Source organism: Empidonax traillii, unplaced genomic scaffold, assembly GCF_003031625.1.
Source record: "Empidonax traillii isolate 1590-97213 ecotype Southwest subspecies unplaced genomic scaffold, ASM303162v1 scaffold685:size505991, whole genome shotgun sequence".
Classification (NCBI taxonomy): Eukaryota; Metazoa; Chordata; class Aves; order Passeriformes; family Tyrannidae; genus Empidonax; species Empidonax traillii.
Genome location: NW_020955878.1, coordinates 168,477 through 187,105, shown reverse-complemented (window position 1 = coordinate 187,105; position 18,629 = coordinate 168,477). Strand labels below are relative to the sequence as shown.

The 18,629-nt window shown below is 46.7% G+C and overlaps 1 protein-coding gene across 1 annotated transcript in view; it reads left to right on the top strand.

The window, feature by feature from the left end:
• The window catches only part of GAS7 (growth arrest specific 7), a 91,590-nt gene that overhangs the window by 55,384 nt on the left and 17,577 nt on the right, over positions 1–18,629 (top strand). The window contains exons 4-7 of the mRNA XM_027899716.1: positions 362–447; positions 3,877–3,930; positions 13,172–13,261; positions 15,889–16,004. Of these exons, the coding sequence (XP_027755517.1) occupies positions 362–447; positions 3,877–3,930; positions 13,172–13,261; positions 15,889–16,004 (346 nt within the window). The remainder of the gene's footprint in view (positions 1–361; positions 448–3,876; positions 3,931–13,171; positions 13,262–15,888; positions 16,005–18,629) is intronic.

Here is an 18,629-nt window from a genome sequence, read left to right as displayed (position 1 = left end):
ATCATTTTGCTATGGGAACTGGTTTGAGTCTGGAGGTGGTTTTTTCTTGGCTTTTTCCAGCTCAGTAACTCCTGTCATAACTCCTGATAAGAGCCCACTGCAGGTCCTGAGAGCAGAGTGGGCCCATGGGCTGAACTTCTGCAGAGTCTGGTTCTGGGGTCTGTCTGGCTCACACTGCCAGCCTGTTGGGATGGGGGGAAGCATCCATTGTTTCTGAGGCTGGAGGCAGTGAACACTATTGAATCAGAAAAGGCACTGTGATGTGTATCTGCATATTCAGTTAGGGGGTTAGTTTTTAAAATGTGCAGTTTTTTATTTGCTACCAGCAGCTAGTCTGATGACTCTCCATCTGTTCTTATAGTGAATGGCTACTACATTTCTGGGACTCCTGTACACCAGCTTGACTCTGGTCATGTGAGCCTCCGAAAAGCCAGTGGGGACCCCCAGGTAAGTTTCTGGGAAAAAAGCCAAACAACAGTATCCAAGAATAAATGGGTCTCTACTTAAGTAGTGTAGGAATCCACCCAGAGCAGGTGGTCAAGAGCCATGTTCTTTCAGAACCTGTCAGATCAGACAGATTTGTTGGATGTGGAATAGTTAGTCTTCGTGTCCAGGTGGTAAAACAGTAAAAAATTCCAAGACCCTTTGGATTTTTTTGTCCCATGACTCCTTTCTGAAAAACCCACCAGGCCACTTCAGTCACTAGTAACAACCCTAGGAATTTTCCTGTTGCTCCAGCCTGAAGCCTGGGCCTGTGTCCAGCACAGTCCTCTCTCTTCAATCCCACATCTGCCCATGTCTATGTCTTATTGTATTTTCTTGCAGCTCCAGCTTTCTGTCCCAAAGACAGGATACAGAAAGAATTTGTCCAAAGCTTTTTTCTCAATGACTTCATCCACTCTGGCCTGTCCTTTCACAGCCCCTCCTCAGTGCCTCACCCACTGCATCACCCTGGGCTAACCTACAACCCGTGGACAGCCAGCCTCCCCCAGCCTGTTTGTCCAAATTTCCAGTAGATATCTCTGCACTTTTTCTTGCACCACATCATGTCCCTGGGAGAGTCTTCCCTGCAGGTCTGCAGATGCAGCACAGGGCCCTCTTCCAGCTCCTCCCATGAAACTTTTCCCTCTCTACCATCACCATATTACCATATGACTACCATAGCTGGTGGGTTGCACTTCAGTGCTCCAGCTGGTTTGTGATTCCCTGCCCACTGGTTCCCTCAGTGGTCCCAGACCTGAGTTTTCTGTTTCATTTCTGTGTGAAAGTTCTTTTGCAGTGCAACTCCTTTAATACCCACAGGGAAATGCATGTTTGACTGTTGTGCTGCTGCCATGTGGAGGTGGCTTTTCTGGTGTTATCAGTCAGTGTCTTTCCCTGTTTCGTGTGTTGTTTGCCAAATGTCCCTCTTTGCCTCAACCCCCTTTCTCACATGCTGCTTTCTAAGTAGTGGCCTTCAGCCTGGCTTAGGTTCATGGCATCTCTCTTGATACAGTCCAGCACTTTGACTCCCTGATCGTTCCACATCAAACATCCTGCACTTAATTTCCCGTACTGCTGTTTCTCTGAGCACTTTGTCCAGGCTGGAGACAGAGTGAGCACCTTAACTAGGGCAAAAGCATTTTATAAACTTACCAGACACCCCTGTCCACATGTCTGCTGTGACTCCATCAGAGAACCTAAATAAACTTGGAGGCTGTGACTTCCTTCAAAAAAATCCTTGTTAATCCTTGTGCAAAAAGAAATTCTCATGAGACCTGACCCCCCTGTTTTTGTAGTTGGCTTGGAACACAGGTCAGATTAACTGACTCCTTCAGAACTTCCTTTATAGCAACATTTGCTTTTACATCTGTTTTTACAATGATGAGTCTCACTCAAATTCATAGACATCTTTTTAGTCAAAGTGACATCTGAGATGCGTGGGGAATCACAGAGTCACAGAATGGGTTCAGCTGGAAGGGAGTCTAAAGACCATCCAGTGCCCAGGGACACCTTCCACTAGCCCAGGTTGCTCCAAGCCCTGTCCAAACTGTCCTTGAACGCTTCCAGGGATCCAGGGGCAGCCGCAGCTTCTCTGGGCAACCTGTGCCAGGGCCTCACATGGAAGAATTTCTTCCTAATAACTAATCTAAGCCTGCCCTCTGACAATATGAAGCCATTCCCCTTGTTCTATCACTCCAAGCCCTTGTCCAAAGCCCCTCTCCAGCTTTTTGTACACTGCCTTCAGGTACTGAAAGTAAACACTAAGGTCTCCTTGGATCCTCCTCCAGGCTGAACAACTCCAGCTCTCAGCCTTTCAGTGCTATGCACTGCTTTGCTCAAATGATTCAACCATCAGCCTGTCAAAAATCCCTTTCATGACTTTTTTTGTGCCCTTCATCATCTCCATGATATTTTCTTTCCATTGGTCCTTTATTACAAGTTTTTCCACATGGAAGTCCTGGTTTCATCCCTGCTTTGAACCTGCTTTGAACTAGTTCTGAATCTCTAACTGACTGTTGATGTCATTAATTCTCAGAACAGCTTGTGTCCACACCCGCTTGGGAACTTGCTTTTCCTGGGAGCTGTGGTAGCTTTTGCAGAAGAGTCCTTAGTGAAAAAAACATCTGATCATGAACTCTTGCTTGCAAGAAGCTGTACTCTACACCCTCAAAGTCTTATGGCCGGTCCCTCTCCTTGTGTGTCTTGGGCCATCCCAAGCTGCTTTACTTTGACTGCCTCCTTGTGTGTTCCCAGCACAGGCTGTCTCCCACTGTGGAGCAGCTCCCAGGCACTTGCTGGGATGCTTTCTTAGACCTGGGTAGCAGCCACCACACAAACAAATGCTGGCAAGCTCCCTCCAGCAAGCTCAGCTACATTTCTTGGAAACAGGTCAAGGGGGGAAAAAGCCACAAGTGAGAACAACGCAGAGCTGTGCTGTGCTGGGCGCAGGGCCAGCCCTTGTTTATGGCTTCCTAGAGAGCAGCTAAATGCTGCCTGTTCAGGTTGTCACAGCTGCCACCAAGGGAACAGCAGAACAGCCATGGAACTGCATGTATGCAGCGCTGGGCATGATGCTGCTGCTGGGCATTGAGTCCCAGGATGAACACTGTGTGCCTAGGCAGAGGGATACGGGGTGGGAGTCCCCAACACAGCCCAGTGATGATGCCAGGAGTGACTTGTGTGCTGCAGATCAGCTGTCATAGCATCTGAGCTCCACCAGTGATCCCAGCATGTACCCTGCAACAGGGACAGAGGGCACTGCCAGCCTGGGGGGACTGCAGGACACATTTGTGTCCCTGTCCCCAGGGGGGCACAATGCCACCATTCCACAGGCAGGCAGGAACTGTCTGATGGCAGGACACTGTCATCATCCCTGTCCCTACTGGGGCACGATGGCACCCTGTGGGACTCCAGGACCCTTGTCCTCATCTCCAGGGGGGCACGATGGCATCCCATGAGACAGCAGGACACTGTCACCAACCCTGTCCCTAGCAGTGAATGTCACCATCCCACAGCATGGCAAGACCCTGCCACCGTTCCTGTTCCTGTCCCCATACCCAGGAGGGCAAAGTGCCCCCCCATAGGACACCAGGACCCCTGTCCCTGTCCTCAGGGGTGTGTGATGTCGCCATCCCACGGCAGAGCAGGACACTGTCCCCATCCCTGTCCCCGACAGCGGGTGCCATCGTCGCACGGCACAGCAGGACCCGTGCCCGTCCCCACGGCGGTTCTGCCCCGGGCGGGGCGGGGGGCGGAGCGCGGGGCCGGGGCCTCCTCCGGCTCCCTCTGGCGAGCCGAGCCGAGCCGAGCCATGGGACCCGCCTGTCCCCGCCCCGCGCAGCCATGCTGGGCTCCGAGAGCGGCCGCGATGATGCGCTCCGGTTCTCTTCGCAGAGCCCGGGGTCCCCGGCGGCGCCGCGGCGGCAGAGCAAGGAGAGCAGCCTGACGGTGAGTGCCGACCGGCCCGGGGAGCTGCGGGGGGCTGGGCGGGGCGGGCGGCGAGAGCATCCTTCACTCGGCGTTTTGGTGTTTAAACCCTGATAAACCCGGGGAGGCTTTGGGATCGTTGTCCTTGGCAGGAATCCAGTCCAAGTTCCCGTGGATTCTGTTGGTTCTAGGATGAGCAGGAGGGAACGCGGTGTCTCAGACTGTGAACCAGGTGTCCTGAAAAAACTTCCTCATCTGATCACCTTCCCCCCCAGCAACAGCTTCTGTATCGGGAAAAGTACTGAAAGGTTGGAGAAATACAAACAGCGGAGGCTGATCGTTTCTCTGCCAGGGCACGATGTTTATTTTTTTCTCAAAGAATCTTTATTTTTTTCTCAGGTGTCAGAAGGTTTCTTGTGCCAGCGTCCAAATGAAGATTTCTGATAGACAAAGATTTTAAGTTTCAGTGTGAAGTTAATCTTACATTTGCTTTTAATATTTATGATTTAATATAACTGACTCAACGAGGAAACTTTGCACAAGAACACGTAGTGACAGGACAAGGGACAATGGTTTTAAACTGCAAGAGAGTAGGCTTAGATTAGATACTAGGAAGAAATTCTTCCCTATGAGGGTGGGGAGGCCCTGGCACAGGTTGCCCAGAGAAGCTGTGGCTGCCCCATCCCTGGAAGTTTTCAAGGCCAGGTTGGACGGGGCTTGGAGCAGCCTGGGCTGGTGGAAGGTGTCCCTGCCCGTGGCAGGGAAGTTCGAGCAAGGTGGTCTTTGAGGTCCCTTCCCACCCAAACCATTCTATGATTCTACTTTATGAATAAAGATGTTCTCAATATCGTGATTACAGTCATTAATATCTTTTCTGTGCTTGGTGACCTCATCTGGAACACAGTTTGCTCTTCTAGGCCGCTCAGTGTAGGACAAATGATTAAAAATAGAAAGGAAAACAAAAGAGATAAATGAAAGTGGCTGGGAAAAGAAAGTTTTATTTAAATAGAAATTGAAAGAAATGAGCAGAAAAATTAATTACAGTGATAAAGGTGAGGCAATAACCATGCTTACAGCTGCTGCAAGCATTGTCAGGATATCAGATCCACAAGAACAAAATGAATAATTCAGTGTTATACATGCCTGTTAATGGTACTATGTGGAGGGGATAATTGTCTACATTATCACATGCAGCCTGTGGATTTATTCATCAGTAGGCTGGGTTGCTGGTGACAGAGACCGGGATTTGAAAGGCACACATACAGGTGTCTCTGACTGCCACGCAGGTACAGTTTTCGGGGGGGAGGGGGGGTAGGGGGGGGGACTCTTGAACAGTTTTTGAAAAAAATACTTCAATGATTTTGATACTTGATTATCAAAATCAGTTATTGCAAATGTTATTACTGTTAATTAGCATATTGAGGGAATTATATGGTTCGAAGTAAGTATAAATCTGTTGGTTTGGGCATTTTTGCAGATGTCCTGGGGAATCAGCTGCTCCTGGGCTATGGTGGCTGGAGGAGGAGACATGTCCAAGCCCCCAAATGCAGCCTTTGCCTACTCAAATCAGTGGGGTAGGAGCAAATCATGGGCTGAACATGGTGACCAGAGGGACTAGTTATAGCGCGGGTTACACTGGGCTGCAGAGCACAGCACAAGAGCAGGAGTGCTTGGTTTTTTGCAATATCTCCACTGCTTCCAGGCTGTTTGCTGAGGGTGGTTTTTCATATTTGCTAGCCCATGTGCCATCAGGTAACATCTGCAAAGCAAGAAAGTGTGTATTATGTCAGGGTCACTGAGTGTGCATTTCTCCAGCAGAAGTCCAAAGCTTTCAAGTAGAATGCATCAGACAGACAAAAATAACAGCTGTTTGCTCCAAGCCGTTGCCTCCATCAAGGCAGCATTGTAAAAAACAACTCTTATATGGAGTGTAAACTGTAAAACAATATGAGGTTTTCCCCTGTCTTCTAGGAGGTTCTATTTGCTCAGCACCACTCGAGCTGACGTGGGGATGATCTAGTTAGCAGAGCTGCAGGGCACGTCCTTAGCTTGCTGTCAGATGCTTTTCCTCGGTCTGTAGCTGTTCTCAGGCAGAACCTCTTCTTGTAGGGGGGAATTTTATGGTTAGCTTTGAGGCTCTTGATCCAACAAACCTCTTTCCAAACTGGAAGCCTTTGGCACACAAGCTGTGGGCATCAGGTGATGTTCACTCTGAGCAGTGGGTGCAGCCAAGCTATCGCTGCGTCATTGCCTTCAGCAGAGGAGTGGGAGCTCATTCCCATCCTCCTCAGAACGATCTGCCTTCACTACATCCAACCAGCATTTAGGAGCACAGCTTCTGGAAATCCTGAAGGCAAGTGTGAGCTGGAGTATTTCCCATCTATGAGCACCTAACAAGAAGAATAATCTGGGGTTTTCTCTTTGGTCAGTGAATGTTACCCACGCAGTCTTCCATTTCTTTGGAGGGGAAAGCCCAGCAGGATATATCATAGGTGCTACGAAGCTGCTGGTTGCACAGAATATGGATGTTCAGTTAAGAAACAGCAGTGCACATGTGTGGTCTGCTGGTTTTGCAATGAGTTTCAGGGTGCACTCACTACTTTTAGGCTGGATGGTTTGCTGGCTGATTTCTGAAGAACTGTCTGTCTGGCTGTGAGTTGACTGTGGAAGCTGGAGATCATTTATGATAGGTGAGGGAGAATTAAATGGAGAATATGCAAGGGGATATCAACTCAGGAACAGATCTATGTCTCACTTGAAGAGCAAGAAACTTGCCTGATTATAAGGTATTCTTGAGTGTGGGTTTCTTTCTGAAGAATTCTCTAGTGCCTTGTCTGGATAGTGCAAGACTTGGAAAGTGCTGATGTTTGGATTGCATGTGTTGGACACATCAGTGAACACCTGCTGCAGATGGGAAGAGTGGCAGCCTACACGCAGGAACTTTGGATTTCCTGCTGCTGTGCTCTGCATCTGACACAGCATTAATGAACACAAGGTTGTGATGAGCACAGGGTGAGGCTGCGTGTTCAGCACTCTTCTCCCCTCTGTCCTGGGGCCAACTGTATGGTAGATACTGTCAGAAACCCCTTGGTTTGGCAGGGGGCTGAATCATCTCTGAACCTTTCTACCGACAGACCAAGTAAAGAGGGCTCCTGAAGACTTTTGGCAAAATCTTCCCTTTGAAATAGGAAGGAATCAATGAATTTGTTAACAGTGAGGACTTTGGTTGTCTGTTCTTCCCTCCGGTTGTACCGTAGCTGCAGGATCACCCTGCCAGCGCTAAAATCACAGGCAAAATAATGATGTTGAAGCTACCTAAACACAGCCTAGGCATTCTTGGGCTTCCCTGTCTGGGGAGAGTTCAAACTGCCCAAGCCTCTATCTGTGCCCAGGCTCTTATGAGATGTTCTCCAGCCTTTGCATTTGGTTGTTTTACCCAAACAGTTCCATTTGCAATATGAACTGACTTAATGGAGTTGGGTGTTGTACTTTTGGAGTCTCAGCTGAAATTGTAAAGAAGATACTGAAGTGAGGCACTCTGGCACTGCTATGCTATGTTAAGATGCTGTGAATATGCAGAAATCAGGAAAAATAATGTGCATTCTTAAGCTGAAGAAATGAGCAAAAATGTTGCCCTGCTTTAATCACTTCACCACGGCACAGTAAGCTCACCCGCTGCCTGCTCATTTATTTATTTTTACCTTATGTAATAAACATGTAGTTGATTATCTAAGCCTTGATCAAATTATTCTTGTTTTATTCATGTTGCTTGGCAATGTATCATTTACTGGTGAGTGCTGGTAGCAACTTCAAAGCCTTCAGAGACTTTGAAATCCAGGAGATTAATGTGCATGTCCAACCCAAAAAAGTTTATTGATCCTGTGCAAATCCTGTGCATTCACTCTGTGTCTTTTCCTCTTCTGTCACTCTTTTGTCTCTCAGACATAACAAAGAGTCACCTACAATGTAAACAGCTCATTTTACCATGACTGCCAAAGTGCTCATGGGAATAGGAGCTGGAATATTTTAGCTGTTAAGAGTATAATTGCATTTGCTCATGATCAGTACACAGGCAAAAGTATCCACTGAGTTTGGCACACATCTTGTCAAGAGAAATGTATCAATTTACACTGCTTCTCCGATCCTCTGTACCTGTGTGTCCCACCAAGCTTTGCTGTTGCCATGTTTTTACCAGGATGTCTTCTTTAACTCTGTACCTTCTTCTGTCCCCATGATCCAGTGGCTCTTTCACAGATTTTCTGGTGCCACTCGTGGCCAGTGGCAGCTGGAAGGACAAACTGCTGGTAAGGTTTGCTCAGCTCATACTCAGGAATTAGCCCTACTTAATTTCCCTTTCCTGCAAGCTGACAACAGCCATTATTTTTATTAGTGAAGAGGCTGGATGAGAACTTATTATCATGGTGAAGCTGATTATCACCTTGGCTCTCCCAGTGGAGACTGTGAGAATGTAATGCAGGTCATCACACCTTGTTTTCTCTTCATGTTCTATGACTCCATCATTACCTGAGATATACATTTTAATTTGTTTTGTTTCTTACTGGCAATTACACCTGCAATAGTCAGCTTCTGCAAGCTTTTGTTAGGACTTGCTGGTGAGTCAGCATTGTTGAGAGATTAGCACTAGTTTGAATTTGGACCTTGCACAGAGCCTGCCCAGCTGTCAGGGATGTGACTATTGAGAGTGAGGTTCCTCACAGTTAGTAAGGGCAGTGATCCCTCATGTGGAGGGAATGTCACTGTCCATGGGACTGATCAAGCTGTTAATGCTGTCAGACACTGGGACATCATCCTGAGATGCTTTGGCTGTCTTTAGCATCAGTCAGAAAGCTCATCAGTGGGACTAAGCTGGTGAAGTAGAGTGCTTTTTTTCAACTATCTTTGCTTTTAGAAAAAAGAAAAGCAGCATTTCAGAGGGAGGACAGGGAGAGGGGGAACACCACTACTGGTTTGTGGCAATGTCCTGCTCACTACCAGCCTGGTGGCAAATCCTGAGAGGTTTAAGAAATGTTAGGAAATACAAATCCAAGAGCTCTTGTTTAAATATAAGAAATCTATGGTGATGAAAGGAAGATCATAAAATTTCCTATGCAGTCATATATAGTTTTAGTAATATTTCTAGAGGTTTGAAACTTTTCATGCCCCTGCTAGGACTCAGTGTAGAAAGATGTAAGTTCAGTTAAGTTCTGTTTAGCACACAAATAATTCTTTTCTTTTTTTTTTTTTTTAAGACTGCAAAAGCTTCTGCATTTTAGTTTTGTAATTCTGACTTTAATTCCCTTTTAAAAGTGATGCTAGACCCAAATGGCCTCGTGACTGTCCAGACAATTCAGCATCATTTCCAGATAGTCTTCTGAGAAGTGAAGAATGTTTGAATTATTCCTAGAACTTTGAGTCTGATGATACTCTTTGAGAAACATATGAATTAATCCTGCTCTCATCACCCACTGATGTGCATACTCACTGTTCCTCTCTCTGCTGCATGCATGGAGTTCAGTCCATTGCAGTGGGGCACCGTGGCGAGTCCCAGCCTGGGCATTTCCAGTGACTCTGTGGTTAGTGCTTCAGGAAATTAAGACTCACTGTCATATCACTAATCAGCAGTTTCCAACTGACACAGATTTAGTTTTTGTGAAACAGGCACTGCCTTTAGCTGAGAATAGGAATTTCTCTTGGGTTTGTCTATGCAGATTTTTACACTGTAGGGAACAACTTGTGTGCCACTGTATGTGCTCCCCACTGCACATCACCTCCCTGTCCTGGTGCACAGTGCCATGATGTGATGATCCAACTCAGATCCTGGTCTTCTGGTCTTTTGCAAAACACACTTAGGAGGTGCTTGTATTCCCCCTTCTCGATATCCAGTGTGAAAATGTTGTGCCTTAGAAATCTACCTTGAAAACACTGCCGTCTTCATGGGAAGCCCTTGGTCCTTTCCCAGTTGAAATAGGTCATCTTGGACAACACAAAGCACACTCAGCACTGTTTCCACAGGGGACATCCCAGTCATTCTCCAGGAGACCACCAGGATGAGGATAGTGGAAACCAGAATAGCTTTCCTTTCATTAGTGCCATATTGGTGCTTCTAGTGGGGAGATGTAAATCACTTCCAGCATCCTAAAACTTCCATGCAGTCTCCGTAACTCTTTTGCCTTGTGCTGCTAACTGTTTTTAACCTGAGCTAAATCCTGAGTTCCTGTAGCTCGGCAGTCTGCTCTCGAGAGGCAGCATCTTGTCCTGGGTGCTCCTGAGGTGTATTGTGTAAGCATACAGAATAGCTGTGCTCAGGGCAGTGTTTCGTGCAGGCTGCCAGGTTGGAGGGACTGGAGTGGCTGAAAGTGCTAGCATGCAAGTGTCATGAGATTATCACCCTGATTTTTATTCAGTGAATATGAAATACAGCATCAAAGACAGAAATCTTCAAATCCAGAAGCTGTGTAAACCTGTCTTGACACCATGTACCTTAATGTGGTTCCTTGTAACATTGTCATTGCTGACAATACTGCATCTCCACTTCTCTGGGAGGATGAGCGGCAGCGTTGCTCGCTCGCAGGAGGCAATTTGCCCTCTGTGATATGTGACTGGGATTGTGCAGGAGTTCCAGAGGCCATCTCATTCTTCTGAGGCAAAACTAACTACAATATGTTGTATTATGTGAGAGCTGTGCCAGCACAGAGGCATGACCAGGTACCAGTGCAGCCCATGCTCAGCAGTGGCATTGGATTTCATAGGATCATAGGAAGTGTCATAGAAAGACTTGGGTTAGAAGAGACCTTAAAATCTCGTTCCACTCCCCTGTCCTCCCTTGGCAGGGACACCTCCCAGTAGACCAGGTTGCTCCAAGCCCCATCAAACCTGGCCTTGAACAGTTCCAGGGATGGGGCAGTCACAGCTTCTCTGGATCTGGTGATTTGTGAAGCGAGGTGAAGCCTGTGTTCTGTCAGGCCTTGTTCAGCAACCCAGTACTGGTCCAGGCCAATGTTTGTCAGACACTGCCTGAAAGGAATAGTTTTGCTGAAGGTTTCCAGACAGTATTTTTAGGACATTTGGGATGATCAGTTTGAAGATTCCTGGAAGGGGAGAGAGGAGTCCCCTAATGGGGTGTTGAGCCAGTGCACGCTGGCTCATGCCAGAGCTTTTCGGTGCCCACGGGCATCTCTGCACCCCCCTGCTTGCACCAGCTGTGCCCGAGGGACAGATGGCAGCTCCTCTCCTGGGGGAGATCTGCTCACGGGCTTTTGGATCTGGTGATCCTTGAACGCAGAAGGGAAGATAACCCTACCTATCTAACAAAAAAAACAGGGCAAGATGGGCTTGCAGTTATCCTGAGATAACTTTGCTAGCAGGGAAGGGACAGGAGAGGAAAACTTCATCAGAGATAGAAGGTGTCCTCAGTGAAACATCTCTCATGGAGGCTGCAGTGGTGACAGAAGTCAGCCTGGGGGCTGAGGGACTCCTTGCAGCAGCACGGACAAGCCCAGCTGAATGTGACTACAGTGGTGTGTCCCTTGGCATGTCCCCTGACACTGGGAGGTGTCTGGGTGATGAGGAGCACTGGCACTGCTGTTGCATGGCCATCCCGCTCTGAACTGAGCTGATGTTCTGTAACTCCTGATTCATGGCACTTCTGACAGGGAACATGTGGGAACAGGGAGGGTGTTTGCAGTGTTGTCTTTTCCTGAGACTCTGTGGCCAGTGGAGGCTGGTGCTGTCTGGAGAAGCTCGCTCTGGCTGGAGATGATACAGGCTCTGGCTGGAGAGGTGGCTCTGGCTGGAGGCGCAGGGTCACTAGTGCATGGCTGCTGCTTGCAAAGCCTTGATCTCTGACCTCCTGCAGGTCAGTTTTGAAGCTTGATGGGCGCTGGAAGAAAGCTGGAAGGGAAGACAAGTGGTTTAGGATCTAGCTGAGGTGACAGCCAAAGACATTGTAGGTGCAGGATCTTCAGCATGCTTTGAAATGGACTTGGCATTCTCTGGGAAGAGTGATTTATGTAGAGCAAGCTCTTACATTACTTACAGGACAGTTGCTGAACCTCCAGCCTGTGCAGATGGCAGCAGAGCCAGTGTGGGTTTGTAGGAGCAGCCTTGTATCAGCTAAAGGCTTTGTCTGCTTTGCTCTGGCATGAGGGGTTTGCACTGTGTCAGCACCCGCAGCCTTTCTGATCCTCTCACTTGGCCAAGGGCAGACTCGGTGCCTGTAAGCGCTGCCTTTGGGTCTGCCCATGCAGCTGTGCTAACCCTGCCCACAGCTTTGTGGATGGATTTCCTGTGAACATTAACTGATCCAAAACAAAACCCCACACCCATACAGTTACAACTGTGAATCTCCCATCCCCAGTACCTGTTGGTTCCTTGGTTAATACCCAAGTACTCTTAGTGTCCTGTGACCCTGTGGGTGCACTAAGAGGGACTGATCTTAGGGATCTGCTCAGCAGGGAATTGGGGCAAGCATTATAAACTGGCAGTGAGCTCTGACTCTTGCTGGTACATCCTCTGAAGGGCTTGGGTTTGTCCAGAGTTGTTCTGCAGCATATTCTGCAGTAGCTGTCACGCTCTTAGCCTTCACTGTGCTTTTATCAGGCTGCATGTTCCACTGCGATAACTTAATGAGCACTTGGGCTTTTTTATGCCATTATGTAATGACCATGTGATAAGTCCTGTCTCACAGATTGCGGTGGTTTTTGCACACTGAAGGCTTGCTGACTTCAGAGAGCCCCTGCTCCTTATAGCAGGGACCATCACTTTCATCTGAAAAGATCTCTGAGACAGAAGGAAGGGCTGTGCACTGAAAAAATAACCCATTTTTTGTAATCCTGTAGGAGACTGGCATAGTCAAAGTTTTGTGCTGAGATGTGCCGTTCGTGCCTGCAGTGCTTTCTGATGCTCACTGTGTTTCTGTGTTGAGAGTGTGCTCAGAGTGTCTCACATCAAGTCTTTTACCAGTTTTTAGGGATCTGGGAGAGCTCCCCACATGGTGCTTTCCAAATCCAGTAGGTTTCTCTCATGTGAAATGGGCAGTTTATTTCCCTCTGAGCTGACACTCCTCCTTGCATAGAAAAGCTTTCTGGGAATACTTAACTGCTGTTTCCATGCAACAAGGAATTTTTCTTCACTGGCATGCATTCACCACAGATTTTCTGATGGGAAGTGCGTGGATATAAACTTCCATTTGCATATTTCTCATCAACAGCTAAATTTCATTGCTGTCTAACTCCAATTTTTTTCTCTTTTTTCTTTTTAACAGATCAACTGTGTGACTTTCCCCCACCCTGACGTAATGCCAGAGCAGCAGTTGCTGAAACCTTCAGAGTGGAGCTACTGTGATTATTTCTGGGTAAGTAGGCAGCCAGCCACATGCCATATTGAAGCTCCAGAGCTTCCAAAAAAGAGGAACAAACAGCTTGATTTGTGGTACCAGGTAAAGGGGAATTTGGGCTGAAATACAGTGTGTAAGGGCAGCGAGACTGGCGATGCCAGTGAAGATCATGTGGAAACCATCTGACCAGTGTGAGGTGTGGGCAATCATCAGAGAAGTGTTCAGAAGGGCAAACACAGCTGTCAGGAGATAGATTGGGTCAGGAAACAGGGAACATATAGGACAAGCCACACATCTTAAAATACCTCAGTGCATGAGGAAGGGGATGGAATCACAGAATCTCAGAGTGGTTTGGGTTGGTAGAGACCTTAAAGCTTGTCTAATTCCAAACCTCTGCCATGGCCAGGGATACCTTCCACCAGCCCAGGTTGCTCCAAGCCCCATCCAACCTGGCCTTGGACACTTCCAGGGATGGGGCAGCCACAGCTTGTCTAGGCAACCTGTGAGGGGAAGGATTCCTTCCCAGTATCTGACCTAACCCTGCCCCCTGTCAGTTTGAAGCCATTGCCCTTTGTCCTGTCACTCCAGGCCCTTGCCCAAAGTCTCTCTCCATCTCTCTTGAAGCCCCTTTGGGCACTGGAAGGAACTCTGATGTCTCCCTAGAGCCGTCTGTTCTCCAGGCTGAACACTCCCAACTCTCCCAGTGTGTCTCCAGAGCAGAGGTACTCCAGCCCTGTGACCAGATTAATGGCCCCCTCTGGACTCACTCCAACAGATCCATAGGATAGCAAGGTGGCTGACAGGGAATGGTATTTCAGTGTCTCTCAGAGCATGAGAGCTAGGGATGCACAAGGAAGCAGGAGATGTCCCTTCTAAAACAAGGAGATAGTTACAAACTTTATGTTAAATTCTAAAACTCCCTCCCATTGGTTTATTCTGGAGGTCAGATAAGAAACAAGGTTTTTAAATGATGAGGTTTGTGAAGGACAGGCCTATTTGTAACTTGAGTAATTTTAAGACAGCCTGCAGCTTGGGAAGTCTTCAGTGGCTGATTCTGAGTGTGCCCTCTCATGCTCAGCTCTGTTTTCAGGTTCCTAAATCAGATTAAAATGATGCAATAGTCCTTGGAGTGTGGAGCTGATAGAAAAAAGTCTACTGGAAAATTTTTCTTCCACTGAAAATATTTTTTTGGGGTGGGAAGAATACTACAAATAAACAAATACTACAAAAGAAGTCAACAATGAAGATTTTAGGAATTCCATGTGTGTTTTTCTCTTATAAGTTATTGAAGCATTTCCATCTTAAAACAGAAGTGTCAGCGTTGGGTGCCCAGCAGCACATCCTGTTGTGCTTGCTCAGCACTGGGTGACAGCTGATGTCAGGGACTGGCTACAATACACTGCCACACTTGCAAATGGTCACATTATCACAAGACTTCCTTGGTTCCTTCCATTCTTCTGATCCCAGTGAACCCTAAATCGTTAATGGCATACAGACTGATTTTATGCATGTGTCTTACAGAAGTCCCTGTCTTGCTTGGTTGTCACTAGTAGGGCTCAGCCACTGCTTGGCTCTTTGGGGTGGGTAATCTCGCTCTCAGTGAAACTCTACTTAAAGCTTCCTTTCTTCTGTGGACTTTTATCCTCCCTTAACTCCACTCCCAGGACTTTCCTCTGCTTTGGCCTTGTCACTGATGGTCTGCCCACAGCTCACCCTCCTTGTTCCATCAGCTCCACTCCTCCTGCTTTCTCAGCTGACTGGTGCCCAGTGGGGCATCCTACCAGTCTCATGCTTTGATTAGTGTGGCATTTTTCTCTAGGCAATTGTGCAGCACCCAAGGGATTGCAGCAAAACTGTAGTATTTAGGGAAATGTTCTCTGACAATTTGTTTGTTAGGAAGGGAGTAGGAAATGAAATACTGAAATATGAACGTGGAGAGGAGAGAGAAAAGAGGCAGCAGAGAGAAAACTCTGTTGGTCCTTGTAGCAACACTAAAGTCAGTGGAGCAAAGGGTTGACTGGGCTATGTAGGAAACAAACAGTGAAGGATGGGGTGTATGGTGGTAATCTATGGGACAAGTTGCAGGTTTACCCTGTTTTAAGTTTTAACCCATGCAGATCCATGCAAACTGGCTGTATTTTGCTGAGTATAAATCAAGGTTGAACTTGGGAGTCGTTAAAGGTCATTTAGGGATGCCTTCCCCCTGGAAGGAGCAGCAGTGTCCTCCTTCTGCCCCAGCCGTTCCTCTGTGCTGGCTCTAGGATCCCTTGTTTTTGCAAGCTGAGCCCTTGGGGCTGACACTTGCCCAGTGACATTACCAGCTGTGAAGGGTGATGGGCAGAAAGGACAGCAGTCCTGCTGCTTTGGTTCCCACATCATTTTATGCTAGCTAAAAATAACTGTAAACTTCCCTTTTTAAATAAAAATTAAAAAAAAAAAGAAAAAAAAAAAAAGAAAATGAATAGGAGGAGGGGAAAAGAGAAAGTGGGGCTACTCCTTTGAGAGGGACTGAGGTGCTGTGGCCATCAGCTGATCTCAGAGAAGGGTTCCTCAGGCTCCACTGCTGGGAAGCTGCTGCTGGGAACCACATCTCTGTGAGTTTAGTCCCCATAGTTTTTTGTTGAACTTCGTTTTATTTCTTTCAGGCAGATAAGAAGGACTCACAAGGGAACAATACAGTGTCGGGATTTGAAATTCTTCTTCAAAAGCAACTTAAAGGGAAACAAATGCAGAAAGAAATGGCAGAGTTTGTTCGAGAAAGGTAATTAGCACTTTGTTACCAAATATATATTGCAATTGTTTTTTCCTGATTTAGGTATTCCTTCAGTACCTTAATGATATAGCTTAAACTGCATAAAAGGTATGCTACCGATTCTTAATGAACATTTCTTACTTCTTTAATGCCTATCCACACTCTCCAGCCTTCCCCAGCTCTCACTTGTCTCTCCTGCTCTGTCTCAGTTGTATTGCACACAGGCTGTCTGTTTAGAGGGAACCAAAGTTTTAAGCTGCAGCTTCAAGGAAAAAACGTGAACATGGGAGAACCAGAGTGGACATGATGTTTAGAAGGGAAATATTTTGTCTAAAAAATAGAGAAGCAATTTGTTCGCATGGAGCATAGACACAGTTTCCTAAAGGGAGATGTAAAAATACATCACCTGGGGCTTAAGCTGGTTATAGAATCACAGAATGATTTGGGTTGGAAGGGACTTCAAAGATCGTCTTATTCCAGACCCCCTGCTCCTCTGGGCAGCCTCTGTCAGGGCCTCACCACCCTCATAGCCATGAATTTTTTCCTAACATCTAATCTAATCCTGCCCTCCCTTCTCCTGTCACTCCAGACAATTTCCAAAGACCCTCTCGAGGTCTCTTGGAGCTCCTTTAGGCACTAGTAGGGGCTTTAAGGTCTTCCTGAAGCCTTCTTTTCTCCAATCTGAACAACCCCAACTCTCTCAGCCTCTCTCCAGAGCATATGTGCTCCAGCCCTGTGATCAACTTAGTGGCCTCCTCTGGTCTCACTGAAACAGAACCACACACAGAGATATTTAGATTGAACTCACAGTCATAAAGGCAGATGTTGCTACCAGAGGATGCTGGAGTGCAGTTAATGGGCTGTTGCTCTGCTGACATGGGAATTGCACTGAACTCCAAACAAGCATTTGATAGATGCTCAGTTCAAAGACGTACAGCAGGTGATGTGACATCATTACTACTAAATGTAATCACTATTATTTGAAACGGTTTGTCATTTGTTCAAGCCAGTGTAAGTCACCCTGAGAATGACTTTCAAAACTTGAGAACACTCCAACGGGAACAGTGTTTGCTCTCTGGAGGAAGGCATTGACACTGATGGATGTTCTCTCCTGGAGGCAGTTGCACCAGTTGAAGGAGCTGCTGTACTCTGTTATTGTCTCTCTGTTGACACGTGGTGCTGAGTTGGTGTTGCCTTCCTGCTCTGCTGCTGCAGACATGACATGACTGTGCTGATGAGAATAAACACTGGTGCAAGAGCAGAACTGGGCCACAAACAGGCCCCTCTGTTGGCATTTGGTGTGCAGTTCGATTGGGAGGAACTTGCACATAGTTGCTTCATTTGTAGTTTGTTTTCTTTCTCCCTCACATCTTTTTTTTCATGCTAGGGATATGGCAGCAGTGGGAAAAAGGAAAGTAGCACAGGCAATAAAGGTGGTCACATGCTTGGCTGAGCATTCACGTGTGGTTTCTGCAGCCTCTGACATAAGACAGTCCGGGAGACAGTTACCTCTGTCATCCATGAGAAAGTGTGACCAGAGGTAGAAGAAAGAACTACCTGGCACATCAAAAATACAACTGAGAAATAGGCTTGCTAAAGGAGAAGACGAGAAGGCAAGCAGAAAGGATAGCTGTGGCCAAGGAATATAGGGGGAAAGCTGCTCCAAAGAAAGTGATATATAATGAAATTTGACAGAAATAAAAGCAAGGTGCATTCAAGAGGAAGGAAAGTTGGTGTAAAATTAGAGAGAGCAAGGAGAGGAGCTCTGACTCTGGGGAGGGGTGTGTTTGTCCTTGGCAGGCATGTTAGAGAGGAGAGACAGAAAAGATTCACTATGTGCTGGAAACAAAGAAGGTTTTGAATTGAGTGTGAAGAGGGTATAGATGGAAGTTATAGGAAGATGAATATATTTTTCATCTGTTTGAAACAAAGGATCAGAATTGTTCTGTGTGGGAAAGGCGGAGGATGCTGTTGAGCTGGAGTGGTTAGTCATGGAAATAGAGCTCAGGCCATCTATATCTCCAGCTAAGAGGGCAGAAGTATTGGTAAGATTTTCATGATGACCACCATGTGCCTTGGGGAATACAAGATGCAATTTAACTAGGGGGTTTCCTATCCAGAAAAATTTTTTTCATCTGTACAATCAACCTGCTGGAGGTGAGATTCAGCCAACTAATAAAAACAACCCTGCAATGGGAAGCTGGAATAAAATAAGATAACCAGATTTCTTCATCAAATATCCAACAAGAGGCAAGGTAACTGAAATTTAGTTTATCAAATAGATGCTTTGCAGGAGCTTCTTGTAAATAGCAATCTTAGACTGAGCAATTATATGTTCATTCAGTTATTGTTGCCAAAGTTAGGGTTATAATACAGACTTCAGATTTTAATGACAGAAAGGGAGGAAAGTGATTAATAAATTGACTGAACTGAAAGATTGAGAGTGTGGGTATGAAACAGGGAAAGAATTACTTAAATCTAAAGTAAAAATAAGGTTCAGTATTTGCATGCAAGGAAGCATTCCAAAACAGCCAAGAAAATCTGCAGACTACCCTGAGAAGCACCAGTTTCTCCCAAGTATACGAACTAGTGTTTTTATTAGCAAAGAATCACTGTCTTAGGCTTTTGGCCACT